This window comes from Macaca fascicularis, chromosome 10 (genome assembly GCF_037993035.2).
Source record: "Macaca fascicularis isolate 582-1 chromosome 10, T2T-MFA8v1.1".
Lineage (NCBI taxonomy): Eukaryota > Metazoa > Chordata > Mammalia > Primates > Cercopithecidae > Macaca > Macaca fascicularis.
The window spans coordinates 106,215,783-106,233,886 of NC_088384.1; the positions used below are offsets into that span (position 1 = coordinate 106,215,783).

General features: G+C 51.9%; 1 protein-coding gene across 1 annotated transcript in view; it reads right to left on the minus strand.

Moving 5' to 3' along the window:
• Positions 1-2,102: 2,102 nt before the first annotated feature.
• PEDS1 (plasmanylethanolamine desaturase 1) overlaps positions 2,103-18,104 on the minus strand; it is a 30,888-nt gene continuing 14,886 nt past the window's right edge. The window contains exons 3-6 of the mRNA XM_045363109.2: positions 8,667-8,758; positions 7,362-7,506; positions 5,800-6,012; positions 2,103-3,127 (exon numbers count right to left, since the gene is read on the minus strand). Of these exons, the coding sequence (XP_045219044.1) occupies positions 3,006-3,127; positions 5,800-6,012; positions 7,362-7,506; positions 8,667-8,758 (572 nt within the window). The 3' untranslated portion in view covers positions 2,103-3,005. The remainder of the gene's footprint in view (positions 3,128-5,799; positions 6,013-7,361; positions 7,507-8,666; positions 8,759-18,104) is intronic.

Genomic DNA, 18,104 nt, shown 5'->3' on the forward strand with positions numbered 1-18,104 from the left:
GACCAATGAGAGCCTGCCTTGGGACTTCCACTGCAACTATTGGGAAAGCGCTTTCAACTGAGATTGCTGAGCTGGTCTAGTAAGTCTCAACTCAGAAAAACAGAGCTTAGGGAGACCACGTTTTGATGAATCATGTGAGCCCCTGGGTCCTGCCAAACTTTAAGTCAGAACACCTGTGGACTTTTCCATTTTATGAGCTGATACAATTATTTTAGCTGTTTGCCTTAATTTTCTGTCATTTATGAGTTGTCGAATTCTAATACCCTTCCTTGTGTGGTCCCCTCAGGCATAGTCACAAAAGTCTAGTGGTGGGCAAAGGAAAATGGCATTATGGGTCACATTTTAAAAAATAAAATGTCATGGCTGGGCATGGTGGCTCATGCCTGTAATCCCAACACTTTGGGAGGCCAAGGTGGGTGGATCACCTGGAGTTCGAGACCAGCCTGGCCAACATGCTGAAACCCCATCTCTACTAAAAATACAAAAATTAGCCGGGCATGGTGGCGGGCACCTGTAATCCCAGCTACTCAGAAATGTCATTGTCTGTGACTGCTCTGGAGTCCTTTAGGCATTTCCCTGTCCCTAACAGGCTTTCTTTTTTCTGGCTAATATTGCAGAAACTAGCCAGCCTAGACTAGCTATTGACTATGTCTGTAGTGTTCACTACAGAATCACAGTACCTAGTTCATAGGAGATGCCTTATAATTACTTATTCAATGAATAACAAGTTACTAATTTGTCTACAATGTCCTGACCAGGTGCAGTGGCTCACATCCCAGTACTTTGGAAGGCCAAGGTGGGAGGACCACTTGAGGCCAGGAGTTCAAGACCAACCTGGACAACATAGTGAGACCCCATTTCTTAAAAAAAAAAAAAAAAAAAAAAAAACCCAAGCCAGGTGTGGTGGCACGTGCTAGTCCCAGCCACTCAGGAGGATCATTTGTGTCCAGGAGTTCAAGGTTGCAATAAGCAACTACACCTCTGCATTGTAGCCTGGGTAACAGAGCATGACCCTGTCTCTAAAAAAATAGTAATAAATACAAATAAATAAAATGACCAGCAGCTCCCCACTCACCTCAGCCTATGAGTCTCTGTATAACAAAGTCCATGTTTTCCCAACCTTGTCTTCCATTTTTTCTTAGCTCATTCTAGTCCAGCCACAGTGGCTACCTCACCGTCTCTTAAAATCTCAAGCTTGTTTTTTGTTTTTTTTTTTTTTTCTGAGCGAAGTCTCGCTCTTATCCCCCAGGTTTGAGTGGAATGGCTCGATCTCGGCTCACTGTAACCTTCGCCTCCTGGGTTCAAGCGATTCTCCTGCCTCTGCCTCCCAAGTGGCTGGGATTAAGTCGTCTGCCACCATGCCTGGCTAATTTTTGTATATTTTAGTAGAGATGGGGGTTTCACCACGTTGGCCAGGCTGGTCTCGAACCCCTGACCTCAGGTGATCCGCCCGCCTCGGCCTCCCTGCTGGGATCATAGGTGTGAGCCATTGCGCCCGGCCCCAAGCTTGTTCTTGCCTCAGGGCCTGTGTACTTGCTGTCCCATAAAGAGGCCTCTTCCCTCACTTCTTTCCTGTCTGGCCTCCTCTCCTCCTCCAGGTCTCAGCTCAGAGGCCCTTCATGACCACTCTGCCAAAGCAGCACTGATCCTGCTTTTCCGACGTGGTTCTGTCCTCTTTGATTTTCTTCACAAACCACCACCCGAATTTCCATGTGCATTTATTTGTTTATTGACTCTTTCCCCAGGAGGTCAGCCCCACCAGGACAGGTCTTTGTTGGTTCTTTCACCAATGTACCTGTGTACAGGAGAGAGCCTGGCACACACCAGGTGCCAGTGAATATCTGCAGACGGAAGTCACAAACAGGGATCAGCCATCGTTACTTTATCATCATGATCAATAAGAAAGACCACTGTCCTCACCCAATCCCCTCCAAAAGGCTTTGAAGCAGATGTCGACATTAATTCACTGTCTTAGGTGACAGCTCTCATCCTAAGGCCCGGGTTGGGGGAGCTGGGAATGGAGTGAGTCGGGCCTCACGTCTCAGGCTCCTTGATAACCCCCCCACCCCACCCAGCCAGGAAACACCACGAGGCAGCCAAGGTTAAGTAGACTCTTGCTGCTTTGTTATAAATATATTATGTACATCCAAAACATGACATTAAAATATTACTCCGTGTTACAGAAAAGATATTAAGGCTTTCTATTATTTACATTAAACAAGCAAGCACCTTTAAAAAAAAAAAAACAAAAACAGAAACAAAAAAGCCCTACTCTTCCTTCTCTGACATACTCTGGCCAGAGGGGATACTGTGTTCTCTTCCAAATAACCAAGACCCTCTGCAGGGGCTGTGCCCTGTGAAGACATCCTGGTATTGGAAACATCAGCTCTGGCAGGGTGGGGGCAGCAGAGAAGTAGGGGTCTAGACGTGGGCAGGAGGTTCCAGCCTCTTCTGGCCGGCTACCCTCAGACCCCTGCTGAGCTTTGCCATCCTTGGGGTACAGGCTAGGCTGAAGGTGGTGGCTGGGGCTGTCCAGCCTTCCGGGGTCAGTATGCAGGGCCGTGGCAGAATAATGCTCCGCGACGCTTAGGTGTGCCTGGGGGCTCCCCAGACCACTGGGGCCAGACAAGGAGGGAAAGATAGAGGCAACTCAGTGGCCCCAACGCCAGCCACACTGAAGGGCTGCCCAGCAGGGCAGAGGCGGCAGGCGTGCAGGGAGTGGATAAGCCTCCTCTCTACCAAGGGAGGCTGGCAGAGTCAGGCTTGTAGACAGAGCAGCTCAGGTGGCTGAGGAGGGGCCGAGGAAAAAAAAAACAAAAAAAGGAAATTAAAAATCAGTGGCTCAAGTATTCTGTGTCATGAGGGGTGGACAGGGGGTACCCGGGCCCAGCCCAGGAGATGTCCTCTCCATCTGGAGGGGCCAGCTCGAAGAGGCTGGAATTTGGCAGATGGCTTCGGTTTGGGGGCTAGGGAAGGTTGGCAACCAGGTAGCAGGCTCAGAGAAGTTATTTGATCTTCTGGGCCCATTTCATGTCATCTGCCCGAGGCTTCTCGCCCGTCAGGCCCTGGATGAGGTCCTCCAGGCGTCGCCAGAAGCCTATCTTCTCCAGAGGGTAGTTGAGCCAGCCTGCAGTAGAAATGGCAGCGGGAGATTGAATGGGAGAGAGAGTCAAGGGGACATTGGAAGAGAGCTGACCTTCACTGGGCTGGAGGGGCCCAATGAGGAGTGAGTCAGTATAGGATAGGACACAGGGACCAGCCAAAGAATTGGAAGTGGGGGCCTCCCAACAATGGGCCTGGGGCTACTCAGGCCTCCAATCCCCATATTCATCTACTTTCTTACTATATACCAGGCACTTACTTATATTTGAGTACTTACTACATACCAGGCACTGTGGTGGCCTTATCACTCAGCTCAAATGCTACCTCTGCCAGGAATCCTTCCCCAAGCACCCACTCAAGCAGCACCCCAGGTTTCTCACATTACCCTTTCTTTATTTTGAGACAGAGTCTCACTCTGTTGCCAGGTTGGAGTGCAGTGGCGCGATCTCAGCTCACTGCAACATCCACCTCCCAGGTTCAAGCAACTCTCCTGCCTCAGCTTCCCAAGTAGCTGGGATTACAGGCATGTACCACCACGCCCAGCTAATTTTTGTATTTTTAGTAGAGAAGGGGCTTCACCATGTTGGCCAGGATGGTCTCAATCTTTTGACCTAGTGATCCGCCCGCCTCAGCCTCCCAAAGTGCTGGCATTACAGGCGTGAGCCACTGCACCCGGCTCTATTTCTTTCTTTTTTTTTTTTTTTTTAATACAGATGGGTCTTGTTTTATACAGGCTGGTCTTGAACTCCTGGGCTCAAGCAATCCTCTTGCCTTGGCTTCCGAAAGTGCTGGGATTACAGGCGTGAACCACCATGACAGGCCGCCCTCTTTCATTTCTTTATAGCCTTTATGATAACCTGTAATCATCTTCGTTAATTCTCTATTTTCCTATTCTGTGTTTGTTTACCCCCCAATCCCCAAATGGAACATCATCCCCAAAATGCAAAACACCATTCCTTTCACTGCTGATCCTCAGTGCTTAGAATACAGCCAGGCACAGAGTAAGTGCTCTATAAATACTGCTCACAATCTTACAGCCTTCCAGCTCACCATGAGGTAGATACTAATATCACTCCCATTTTCCAAATGAGCACACTGAGGCTTAGAGAAGAGTTTCCCAGTTAGCAGGTGGCCAAACCAGGATTGGAACCCAGGCCTGCCTAAGTAGTTAACCCATCTCTTAAATAGCCTAAATTCTAATCCCTCCACCTGCCCTCCGAGGAGCACCAGTTGAGGACATGAAAAAGAATTTTTTTTTTTTGTGGTTCTCAATTCTGTTTCCAGAAAGACTTCAAGAAAAATAGTAGCTGTAATTTATCAAGTACCTACTATACGCCAAACACTGCATTTGCCATTCCCACTATGGCCCTAAGAAGGTGATATATGAAGGAGGGGGCTGCAGTCCTACTTTGTGAGGAGAAAAGCAGTCCCCAGGGAGGTTTATAAGTTTCCTAAAGGTGCATATGGAGAAGCTGGGAGTTAGGCCTGAGGTGGCCCGACCTGACCTTGATACCCTGAAAGCAGCCCAGCTGGCCCCAGAGAAACCCCCCATTCACCTCACCGCTTTCACACTGGCAGCTGAGCATGGCATGTGGGCCTCCTTTCCCTTCCTCCACTGCACCGGGCATGTTCCTGCTTCTGGCCTGCGTGCTTCCTGTTTCCTTTGCTCTAATCTGTGCCCATCTATCTGCAGGGCCCTCCCACACTTCTCTCCTCCCTCTTCCATTGCTCTGCCCCCAGCTCCACTCCAGTCAGGAGCCTCTGCCATTCCGGAAGCACCAAGCAAGCACAGGCCAGCCTCAGGGCCTTTGCACCTACTGTTCCTGCTGCCTAGAGTGCCTCCCACAGAGGTCTGCCCGGCTTTGTCCCTCAGCTCCTCAGGGTCTTTGTTCAAGTGTCACCTTCCCTGACCACCCCATTTAAGAGGTAAAGTCCCCCACTTCCTTCTTCCAGCCCCTGCTTTATTTTCCTCCATAGCAGTTAGCACCATTAGCTGCATTACATATTTTATTAATTCGTTCCAGCTCCCTCACTAGATGGTAAGTGCCACAAGGGCAAGGATCTGTTTTTTTTTTTTTTTTTTTGAAACAGTCTCGCTCTGTCACCCAGGCTGAAGTGCAGTGGTGTGATTTCAGCTTACTGCAACCTCCGCCACCCAGGTTCAAGCAATTCTCTTGCCTCAGCCTCCTGAGTAGCTGGGAGTACAGATGCCTGCCACCACGCCCGACGAATTTTTGTTTTGTATTTTTAGTAGAGACAGGGTTTCACCATGTTGGCTAGGCTGGTCTCCAACTCCTGACCTCAAGTGATCCACCCGCCTTGGCCTACCAAAGTGCTGGGATTACAGGCGTGAGCCACCGCACCCGGCTGATTCATGCTATTTTGTTTGCTGCAGGAGCCTAAGCCCAGAGCACTGTGGCATGTGGTAGGTACTCAATAAATACGGGATGATGGGTGGCTGGAATCACAACGCCATGAAGTCGGGGCAGAGGACTTTGTCTGTCTTATTTACTGTGTCCTCAGCACCTAGAATAGTGCCTGGCACACAGTAGGTGCTCAATAAATGCACGATCTGAGAAACTGTTCCAGAGGGCAAGGACTGTGTGACCTCCCGCTGTGATCTCTGCCCCTCTGACCTCGAAGATGGTGCAGTGGTTGGGGTGGGGAACGCCCATTCCACGCCACCAGTGGCCGCACCTGTGGTGATGCAGAAGTAGGTCTCGTGGGGTGAGACGTGGTGGATGCGATGGTGTTTACGTGGCAGGATGACATGCCAGTCCTGCAGGAGAGTGACCCAGCGTGGCAGCCCAAAGTATGTGTGTGACCACTTGTGGATCTGGTTGGTGAAAGTGCCGAAGATGATCAGGCAGAAGACGAAGCACTCCCAGGGGTAGAGCTGCTCCAGGGCTTCTGCAGGGTGGGGAGAGGGGGGCTGGCACAGCTGTCACTCGGGATGGGGAACCCACCCCAACAGGCCCTCACCACCTGCCCCTGGGCGGCTCCTGCGCTGGGCAAGCACCCAGGATTCTCTCCCACCCCCTGCAGGGTCACAGGAGAGCTCAGGTGCTGCCCTGGGCTTCAGGCTTTCCTCCCGCTCAGGAAGCAGGCATAATGGCCTAATAGGATAATGGCATAAGCACGGCAATGGCTAGGAATGTGGACTGCAGTCAGCTGGAACTGGGTTCTGACCCCTGCTGACATTTCTTGGTGGTATGAGCTAGGGTCGGTGACTCCGCCTCTTAGAGGCTTAATTTCCCCATCAGGAAAATGGGAATGATGACTTCACCCAGGTTCCCTAGAAGCGGAGCCTCAAACAGGTTCTGTGTATGTGATTTATCAAGGGAGCCTCTTCAGGAAAAAACCTCAAAGGGAGGGAGGGAAGCAATATATGGCAGGGGAAGAGCAGAGTGAAGAAGGGGTGGGCGTCCTATCTCAGCCTGTTCCTGTAAGGAGCTCTGAGGCTCTTTAGAATTAGACCCACTCAGAGGCAAAGGGACTGCTTCGGAGGCATTTTAGTCACTGGCTCCAGCCTTATCCCAAGGGGAGAGGTGGCACCTCCCCTCCATCCCTGGAGAAGCTGGGAGCTGTCAGCAGCCACCTCTCACAGAAGCAGGGGATGGGTGCACCCCCAGGGAAGGGGATGGGCAGGGTGCCACAGCACCCACTACATGACACTACACATCCTCAGCACCTCTACCCACGGGAGGCTGCCTGAAGAACCAATGGGTGTTAAGGTGCCGGAACAGGACCGGGCCCCACTCTACCTCCATCTGACAGATAAGGCAACTGAGGCTCAGAGGGGTGAAATCACTTACTTTGGGACAAGTCCCTCTAAAAATAGGCAGGCCCTGTTTTCACAGCCTAGACGTTTTCCACTAGGCCACAGTAGTAAAACCCCAGAAGCCCTGCCAGGCAGGTAACACAAATAAATAAGGTGGGTTGGGTGCAGGGAAGCAAGGAGTAGTGGGGACGGTGGTAAACTAGAAAGACGCGTCCTGTTAAAGGCAGTGGCTGCAGCTCAGCTCCCAGCCAATGAGGCCAGGTGGGAACATGGACCCACGGAGGCCAGAGCAGATTGTGCAAGAGAAGCTGGAAACCCCGATCTTTATGTCAGCTTTCCTGATTTTACATGAAGACAACGAATGAAAACTCTTTTAAAACACCATAAGGAGCCAAACACATAAGCCCCAGAAGGCTCCTGGGGGTGGGCCTCTGCCCCCAAGACCCCCTCCTAGCCCACCACTAGTTGGGCGTCTCACCAGGGCTGTGGGTGCGGAACTTGTAGGCCATGTTTAGCAGCGGCAGCAGTGTCACCAGGCAGTTGTCCCCGTTGGTTTCGATGAAGTCGTGCCGTGTGATAGCTGTCGGGTCAATGTGGTGCTCCCGGAAGGGTCGGATGAAAGCCTGAAGTTGGGGGGACACAGCTCCAGCAGTCAGCCTAAGGCGGTCAGCTGCTCTCCACAGCCCCCTAAACACACTCACCTTGGGCTCACCTCCCACCTTTGCTCCTAAGTTCCCTCCACCCAGGATGCCTGAACATTCCCGCCCCGCCCACTGCTGGACACAGACCCCATCCAGCCTTTGGGGAGATGAGCCAAAATGACCCTGGAGGGACTCTGGGTTGGCACTGTCTGCCTCTGGGCCTCAGTCTCCCTACCTGTGCTGTGAGGGGGCTTGGAGACAACCTCTGCCCTTACTCCCCAACCCAAGGCAGTTGAGGAGCTCCCTCCAAGTAAGAGGTGGGACCCTCTGGACCCCCTGCACCTCCTGGGGTAACAGCCTCCCCTCCTTAGTCCAAGCTCTTCTGACAGGGCTGACCCCGTCCCCTGGCTGAGAAAGAACATGTGACCAGGCCCGGCCAATGACAGCATCTCCTCCTTCTGGCCAGTGACTGCCTGATGGCCCAGCACGTGACCCAATCTGGGCCAATGGGAGTGAGCCATGGGACTTCAGTTGTCAGAAACTACGGGAAGGAGAAATGCTGTTCTCCCGGGAGGACAGTTCTCTTTTCCTGGAAGCTGGAAGGATGGGTCTCTGGGCGGTGAGAAACCACACACACTGGCCACCTCATGAGGGGAAAGTAGAGACAGAGATGGAGGAAGATGGAGCCTGAAGAATGTGGTCTCTCTGTCCTACTGGATGCAGCCATACCTAAATTTGGCTCTAACCCTGAAATCTTCAGTTACATGAATCAGTACTCTTGTTTGCCTAAGCCAGTTTAGATTTTCTGTCAAAACCAAAAAAGTGTGACTAATACAGGATAAAATGAAGTTAAAACAGCAAGGAGCAGCAGGGGAGACAATGGAAAAGCAAGACACCCCCAAATTCAGGGGTTGTCGTGAGGCAGGCACATATCTAAACTCTCGGACCATCGCAAGCCTGATGCTTTTGCTTCCAAAATCCCAAGGACTCCTGTTCTAGTCTTGCAGGACAGGGGTGAGGGACAGGCTGGAATGATGGTTCCCATCTTTCAGATAGGTAAACAGCCTTAGAGAAGAAAGAGGGCTCACCCAAGGCCATACAGCCCAACCTCCTTGAGGACATGGTTAGGTCAACATACTCACCTTCCCCACAATGGGCAGCTCCACGGAGCCCCACGTGTCAGCACCCCAGTGTACCAGGCCAGATAAGAAGTCAGCAATGAGAGCCCCTGCAACTGTGGACAAGAAGAGGGTGAGTGAAGGAACATCCCTGCACCCCCCCAATCAGAATCACTCATTCATTTACTCACTTGCCTGCTCATTCATTTGTTAGGAGGGGAAGGTGTCCCTTCTCTAGTTTGGATGTTTTCTTCCCTGAACATGGAGCCTCAGGCATAACACTCCTGCCTGTCACTCGCTGTGCCCCAGGGGAGATGCCAAGACTCATGTGCTTGGAGAGTTTGGAGAGCATAAACTGGGCATGCCCAGATCAGTCCAACCTTTCCCTATTAGGAGCTGGCTGGGCCCTTCTCTCTGCCCCACATAGGGAAGCCTGCTCTGCACCGGTGCTGCCTGGAACTGGAGCAATGTCCTTCTGGGTCTGGTGTTAGAAAGTACCTTGGCCAGGTGCGGTGCCTCACGCTTGTAATCCCAGCGCTTTGGGAGGCTGAGGCAGGCGGATCACTTGAGGTCAGGAGTTTGAGACTAGCCTGACTAATATGGTGAAAACCCATCTCTACTAAAATTACAAAAATTAGCCAGCCGTGGTGGCATGTGCCTGTAGTCCCAGCTACTTGGGAGGCTGAGGCAGTTGAATCACTTGAACCTGGGAGGTGGAGGTTGCAGTGAGCTGAGATCACACCACTGTACTCCAGCCTGGGTAACAGAGTAAGATCCCGTCTCAAAAAAAAAGAAAGAAAGTACCTTACCTGCAGATAGAAGCCTCGCTGCTCAACCCCCACCCCTCCAGCTTTTATCAGCAATAAACATGATCATTTGGTCTCCAGCAGCCTTTCCTTGTTTCTGTTCTCAGTCTGTTCGGAACTTGAGTAGGGTCCCTCAGAGACTCCAACACCATTCACTCACTTGAGGGTTCAGTAGATATGGACTCAAATTCCAGTCCTGGCACTAGCTGTGACGTTGCATATGTTATTTAGCCTCTCTGTGCCCAGCTTCCTCTTGTAAAATGGGAATGATGTGACTGGGCACGGTGGCTCACGCCTGTAATCCCAGCACTTTGGGAGGCTGAGGCGGGTGGATCACCTGAGGTCAGGAGTTCGAGACTAGCCTGGCCAACATGGTGAAACCCCATCTCTACCAAAAATACAAAAATCAGCCGGGTGTGGTGGCACATGCCTATAATCCCAGCTACTCAAGAGGCTGAAGCAGGAGAATTGCTTGAGCGGGAGATGGAGGTTGCAGTGAGTCGAGATCGTGCCACTACACTCCTTCCTGGCCAACAGAGTGAGACTCTGTCTTGAAAAATAAATAAATAAAAGGGAATGATGCTAACATTTATGAGCACTTTCTCAATGCCAAGCACAAGTGCTTTACAGGCTAAATGAATTCTCACCATTTGTTGGAAATTGGAAGCATTTTTATTCCCACTTTATAGAGGTGGAAACTGAGGCTTCCACCCCATGCCACCTCCCGTCACTCTCCTCTTTCACTGCAGCCCAGGCCTACTTTATCCCCTTTCCCTTGTATGCCTCTGTGTCTTTGCATCTGCTGTTCCCTCTGCCTGGAACATTCTTTCCTAAGATGCAACACAGCTTACTTCCTCACCTCCTTCAGATGTTTACTCAAATGTCCTCCCTGGACACCTGATGGAAAATTGTAACCACCTCATCTTCCAGCATTTCCGATCTCCTATGTATATTGTTCTCCAAGCACTCAGGCCCTCTGACTGCTCTTTTGCTGGTATATTTTCTCCCCCAACAAGGAGGTCAGCTCCACCATGGCCAGGGCTTTAGTCTCTTGCTTGTGGCTGCATCCCAGCTCCTGGCACCTATTCAGAACTCAGTAGAGCACTACCAAGTGCACTGCTTGGCACACGGTAAGCGCTCAGGCCATATTATTGTTGCTGTCATTTAGTCAATCAACTAAGCAACACTCCACAAAGGCCTACTGTGTGATAAGCTCTAGGGATAGGAACATGTCGGACACTGAACTCATGTCTATGGGGACGCTGTAAAATCCAGCAGAGGATGAAGGCGGCTGTGATGACACGTGCAGCCCCCGGCTCATGGGGCTTCAGATAAACCCCTCCCCAGACTCAGTCTGTGTCAACTGGTTGTCCGAGGTTCTGAGTTCTGCTGGTGCCCTCAGCCCCTTGGTGACAGGGGACCAGGGTCTTGGGGTACTGTAGAGACTGCAGAAAAGCCCCTGGATGCCTCCTGGGTGAGTGAGACTTGTGGTTGAAGGGACAAAAGTACGCACGCAAGTCACTGTGAATGTGCAATCCTGATGTCCGGGCCTGGGGTGAGGGGCAGCCGCTGGACTCAGACTTTCCAGAGGCCCTGTGGTATGCATCACAGGTGCCAAGCACGGGAGGGGTGGCGGGGGTGGGGGCAGCACAGCTTCACGCAGGCACCTGCAAGTTCCTGGTGATAAGGGCAGGAGGGCAGGTGGGGACAGGGGGCAGCTATACCTCCTGGCACACAGACGCCTCAGGACAGGCTGAAGGGTGTCGCTGCACAGTGGCTGGGCTGAGGTAAAGGGGCTGGGACTCAGCAAGGTCCCAGAGCCTGTGCACCCAGTGGCCCTACTCTGGTCTGGGCAGTCCCTGATCCTTGGTGATGGGGAGGGTGGACCCAGGCCAGGGGCAGGGGAGGGGGTGTAGAAGGCGAGGGAGGTGGAAGCCCAAGAAGGGCTTCTGGATTTTCTGTTCCTCTACCCAGCACCCCACCCCCACTCAGATCCCCTGTGCTGGCTCCTCCTCAGCCTTCTTGCACAGAGCGAAGGTCAGCCAACCCTTCTGGCTAAAGCCATCCTTCCGGGCAGCTGCTCTCGCTCACATCTCCCTGCTTCATTTATTTCATGGCACTTGTCATCCCCTGAGATGGCCTCATTTGTCATCCCTTCTTGGATGAAGAAAGAGGCCTGGAGAAGTTGAACCACTGTCTCCCAGTCAAGTGGCCTGGAAGTGGCAGTTATGGGATGGGAAGGGGCCTGTCGACCTGCCTCCAAAACCAGCACCCTTTTGTGTCCTTAAACTACACTGCAGCAAGTCTAATAATGGCAATATTACAGCCCCTACTGCATACTTTGGTATGCTGTGTATGCACTGCCTCTGTCTACCAGCAGGGACAAAAGGCCATGTCGCCAAGAGCTATGACAGAGCTAGATCAAGTGTTGGGGGCCTCAGCTCTTGCTACCATATTGCTGTGTGACACTGTGCCTACTGTAGGCCTCAGCATCTTTACTTGCTTAATGAGGTCAACTGAGGTATCTTGAGGTCCTGTACCCATAGCTTGGCCTAATGACATCTCTAAATGCTGCCTTCAGGTCGGGCTGCAGTGCAGTGCAGAGTTGCAGAGCTCCTGCCATTGCACTCCTCCCAGCACTTTGGGATGCCAAGGTGGGCGGATCAGCTGAGGTAGGGAGTTCAAGACTAGCCTGGCCAACATGGTGAAATCTCGTCTCTACTAAAAATACTAAAAAATTAGCCAGGGATGGTGGTGGGCGCCTGTAGTCCCAGCTATTCGGGAGGCTGAGGCAGGAGAATGGCTTGAACCCGGGAGGCAGAGGTTGCGGTGAGCCGAGATTGCCCCACTGCACTCCAGCCTGGGTAATAAGAGCAAAACTCTGTCTCAAAAATAAATGAATGAGGCCGGGCGCGGTGGCTCACGCCTGTAATCCCAGCACTTTGGGAGGCTGAGACGGGCGGATCACGAGGTCAGGAGATCGAGACCATCCTGGCTAACACGGTGAAACCCCGTCTCTACTAAAAAAAATACAAAAAACTAGCCGGGCGAGGTGGCAGGCGCCTATAGTCCCAGCTACTCGGGAGGCTGAGGCAGGAGAATGGCGTGAACCCGGGAGGCAGAGCTTGCCGTGAGCTAAGATCCGGCCACTGCACTCCAGCCTGGGTGACAGAGCGAGACTCCGTCTCAAAAAAAAAAAAAAAAAAAAAGAATGAATGAATGAATGAATTCTGCCTTCATGAAAGAAATAGCTACAGAGGAGAAGTGACTAGAGGTCATAAGGGTGGGGCCTTGCAAGGGATTCAGAGTTCAGGTTCCTTGTTCCCTGAGTTCTGGGCTCTTGATGAGATGGGGACAAGGCCCTTCCCCTCCCTAAACCTTGGCTCATTTTATGTTATAATCGAATATAACCTACAAACAGTAAAGGCCATAGGCCTTACACAGCTCACAGCCTTTTTACGCACAGACACACTTGTCTAACCACCCTCCAGGTTAAGATAGGGATTCTATACCTACACAGAATATAAGGGGTTGGCAAACTTTCTTTAAAGGGTCAGGCAGGCCGGGCGCGGTGGCTCACACCTGTAATCCCAGCACTTTGGGAGGCTGAGGCAGGAGGATCACTTGAGGTCAGGAGTTTGAGACCAGTCTGGCCAACATGGTGAAACCCCGTCTCTACTAAAAACACAAAAAAATCAGCTAGGTGTGGTGGCGCAGACCTATAGTCCCAGCTACTCAGGAGGCCGAGGCAGGAGAATCGCTTGAACCTGGGAGGCACAGGCACAGTGAGCAGAGCTCGTGCCACTGCACTCCAGCCTGGGCAACAGATGGAGACTCCATCTCATAAATAAATAAATAAATGGACAGTAAATATTTTGGGCTTTGCAGGCCAGGCAGTCTCCACTGCAACTCCTCAACTCTGCAGCTATAGCGTGAAGGCAGACATCAACAGCATTCCCAGAATACTTGTTTACAAGTAGTTTTGGTCCTCAGGCCATAGTGTGCTGACCCCTGATAGAAAGCATTTCCAGGCCACACACAGTGGCTCACGCCTGTAATTCCAGCACTTTGGGAGGCCGAGGCGAGCGGATCACCTGAGGTTGAGAGTTCGAGACCAGCCTGACCAACAGGGAGAAACCCCATCTCTACTAAAAATGCAAAATTAGCCAGGCATGGTGACGCACACCTGTAATCCCAGCTACTCAGAAGGCTGAGGCAGGAGAATCGCTCAAACCTAGGAAGTGGAGGCTGTGGTGAGCTGAGATCATGCCATTGCACTCCAGCCTGGACATCAAAAGCAAAACTCCATCTCAAAAAAAAAAAAAAAAAAAGAAAAGAAAGCATTTCCAGCTCCACAGCTGGCTCTCCTGTCCCCCTAAGCTCCCTTCCGACCCTGTTCCATGCAACCATACAGCTGCCTCCTTTCAGCAGAGACTGATTTTGCCTATTCTAGAACTTTATGTAAACGAATTCATATGGTAGGTGCTCTTTGGAGCCTGGCTTCTTTTACTAGTATAATGCTTCCAGCGTGAGCCATGCAGTCATGCGGATCAGCAGTGGTTCATCATTTTTAGGGCTGAGTATCCCACTATCTGGATGTACAGTGATGCATTGATCCCCCTGGCCATGGTTGGCCATTTGGGCAGTTTCCAGTTTGGGGTTGTTTTGAATCTGCTGCAGTGAATATTGGTGTACAAGTCTATGTGTAGACACCCACCCTCATTTACTTTGGTTTAAGATGTCAACTATTTTTTTTTAAAAAAACAAACCAGATATTTATTGAGCCCTTATAACTACCAGGTCACGTGCCAACGCCTTAAATGTTTTATCTCCTTTAATCCCTGAATGGCACCAAGGCCTTGCTTAGGCCACATCTTATCTCTTTACTCATTCTAAACACTTACTCCTCACAGATAATGAGAAAGATGAGAATAATAAAAATGATACAGATGAGAAAACAGTACTTGGGTTAACACTGTGTACTGGGGCTTTGTGAAGTGTTAAAAAGTGCATCACTGAGAGCATAACTTGCCATTCCTTAAGTGTGAGCTGTGTACAGCGACCTCCTTCCAAAGAGAGCCCAGTATGAAAAAGGAGGGAGGCTGGGCGTGGGGCTCACACCTGGAATCCCAGCACTTTGGGAGGCCGAGGCGCGTGGATCACTTGAGGTCAGGAGTTCAAGACCAGCATGGCCAACATGGTGAAACCCCATCTCTACTAAAAATACAAAAATTAGCCGGCCATGATGGTGTAGGCCTGTAATCTCAGCTATTTGGGAGGCTGAGGCAGGAGAATCACTTGAACCTAGGAGGAGGAGGTAGCAGTGAGCCAAGATCGTGCCATTACACTCCATCCTGGGTGACAGAGTGAGACTCTTGTCTCAAAGAAAAAAAAAAAAAGAAATGGGAGGAAGGCTGGGTGCATTGGCTCACGCCTATAATACCAGCACTTTGGGAGGCCAAGGTAGGAGGATTGCTTGAGTCCCGGACGGAGTTCAGTACCAGCCTAAGCAACATAGGGAAACCCTGTCTGTATATAAAATAACAAAATTAGCCAGGTGTGGTGGCACGTGCCTGTAGTCCTAGCTGGAGGCTGAGGTGGGGAGATGAATTGAGCCTCGGAGGTTGAGGCTGCAGTGAGTTGTGATCGAGTCACTGCACTCCAGCCTGGGTGACAGAGGAAGATTTCATCTCAAAAAAAAAGGCGGGGCAGGGGGAGCAGAGTAACTTTTGTTTGTTGTTTTTCTGAGACAGACTCTCCCACTGTGGCCCAGACTGGAGGGCGGTGGTGCCATTCACAGCTCACTACAGCCTTGAGCTCCCATGCTCAAGCGATTCTCCCACCTCAGACTCTCGAGGAGCTGGGACTACAGGCATGCGCCACCACACCCTGCTGATTTTTAAACTTTTTTGTAGAGACAAGGGTCTCACTATATTGCCCAGGCTGGAGTGTAGTGGCACGATCTTGGCTCACTGCCAAGAGTGAACTCCTGAGCTCAAGCGACCCACCCACAAATCCTAAAGTGCCTCCCAAAGTGCTGGGATTACAGGCGTGAGCCACCGCACCCAGCCAAGAGTAACTTGACTGTGGGGAACTCTGGTATCTGCTACCTTAGCCAGGGGATCAAAGTCATCACAGTGATAAATCACGTTGACTGTACTTTTGCTATGATGTGATGAAAATGGCACTTCACCTCTGAACTCTTCCTCCTCATAACCTGTAACCCCAGTCCAATCATGAGAAAAGCATCAGACAGATACCAACAGAGGGGCAACCTACAACACACCTGACTAGCACTCCTCAAAACCGCCAAGGCCAGCCGGGCGCGGGAGCTCACGCCTGTAATCCCAGCACTTTGGGAGGCTGAGGCAGGTGGATCACGAGGTCTGGAGATTGAGACCATCCTGGCCAACATGGTGAAATTCCATCTCTACTAAAAACACAAAAATTAGCTGGGTGTGCTGGCGCGTGCCTGTAGTCCCAGCTACTCGGAAGGCTGAGGCAGGAGAATCACTTGAACCCGGGAGGCAGAGGTTGCGGTGAGCCAAGATTGCGCCATTGCACTCCAGCCTGGCAACAGAGTGAGACTCCGTCTCAAAAAAAAAAAAACCTGACGAGAGGATCCTAGAGGGGACATGACAACTAAAGGCCATGTGATACCCTGGACGGGATCCAGGTACAGAAGAAGGACATTAGGGAAGAACTAAGGCAATCTGAATAAGCCATGGACTCCAGCTCATGATAATGTATCAACACTGGCACACACTGTAACAAATGTGCCCCACTAATGTAAAATGTAAGATGTGAATAACAGAGGAAACTGTGTGCCCCAGGCATATGGGGACTCTGTACTATCTGCCCCATCTTTCTGTAAATTGAAAACTTGTTCTAAAAAATAAAGTCTATTTTTCTTTCTTTTTTTTTTTTTTTTTTGAGACGGAGTCTCGCTCTGTAGCCCAGGCTGGAGTGCAGTGGCCGGATCTCAGCTCACTGCAAGCTCCGCCTCCCGGGTTCACGCCATTCTCCGGCCTCAGCCTCCCGAGTAGCTGGGACTACAGGCGCTGCCACCTTGCCCGGCTATTTTTTGTATTTCTTAGTAGAGACGGGGTTTCACCGTGTTAGCCAGGATGGTCTCGATCTCCTGACCTCGTGATCCGCCCATCTCGGCCTCCCAAAGTGCTGGGATTACAGGCTTGAGCCACCGCGCCCGGCCTAAAGTCTATTTTTCAAAAAGTGCACAATCTCACTTCATGTCCATGGTAACAAGCCCCACCCCATCCTGACCTTCCAGAGGAGGGTAAAGACTCCCCAAGGTCACAGGGTGGCAGGAGCAAGGCAGGGCTGCTGGTGAGTAGCCAGAGACTCACTAGAGTCATTCAGGATGATGCAACCTTAGGGTTAGGGTTAGGGAGCCTTCGCACCCAGGTATGGAGAATGGGGACATTTACCTCCCTTAACTATGAGAAGTTACTAAAATGGGCTGCTGGGTAAAGAGCCCAGTGGGTCCCGCGACACAGCCAGCATCCCCCGCAACGCAGCTCCTGTGAGCTCTCTGCTGAGCCTCAGTCTTGCCATCTGTCCAATGGCCAAGCCCTGGCGCCCACAGGCTGCCCAGCACGGAGGGATGTGTGCTTTAGAGAGAAGTCAGTAATTATTTTAGGAGGAGCCCTCCCCCTGGCTCCGTGATCTTGCGGCCTCTGCCGGTGGCAGTGACTCCAGGCTGCTGTCTGAGGCTGCTTTAACGGGGGCAGGGGTGGCAGACAGGCACACAGAAGCCTCTTTGTCCCAGCTCTGGGGTGGTGGCGGTTGGCAGCCGGCTCCCCTGGGGGCAGCTTTGGCTTGGTTACCACCCCTCCCTGCAGAACACTGGGACAAGGAGACGGATGGGAGACGGCTCTCCCCAGGCTACCATGACTCACGGGGGACCTTGAGGTAGTCTCTGGGCCTGTGGGGGCTTCCATTTCCCCAGAGGTCACCCAGCTGGGACTTCTTCACCCCTCTCTGCCCACCTCAAAGGCCTGGCATGGAGACGGAAGGCGTGGCTGAGGGGCCAAGTGAACGCACTGAGGGCAAATCCATGGGCTTTGGTCCTGGGTCCCAGTCCTGTCTTTCCTGCCTTCCAGCTCAGTCAAATCCAGACTCCACTTCCACACACAGGGCGGGCCACGACCTGAGCCTGGGACTTCTCCGACCTCATCCCCGACCTCTGGACTCACTGTGCCCTCTGCCCGGAAGGCCCTCTCACAAGGTCCACGGAGGACTCTGACTGCTCCTTTAAGGGCCAACTCATAACCCAAACACTTCCTCCTCCTTCTCCACGTGGAACAAAAGCTCAGGGCTCCCATGGCCTTCACTTGTTCACCCACTGACTCATGACAATGATGTCCTTGTCAAAGTGGCTGACCTCCACGTGGCTAAATCCGAAGGTCCCTTTACTGCCCACCTTGCTGGTCCACTCGGTGGCTGTTCCCAGTGGACCCCCAAGACTCCTGGAAACACATTCTCCTCTTGGCCCCTGCAAGCCCTTCCTGGTACTCCCCTGACCTCCCTGGTTCTCCCCCGACCTCCTTGGCAGCGTCATCCCAGCCTCCCTTGCTGGCTCTTCCTCCTCCCCAGCCTGGAAACATGGGAGACTCAGCCCCTGGGGGTGCTCAGC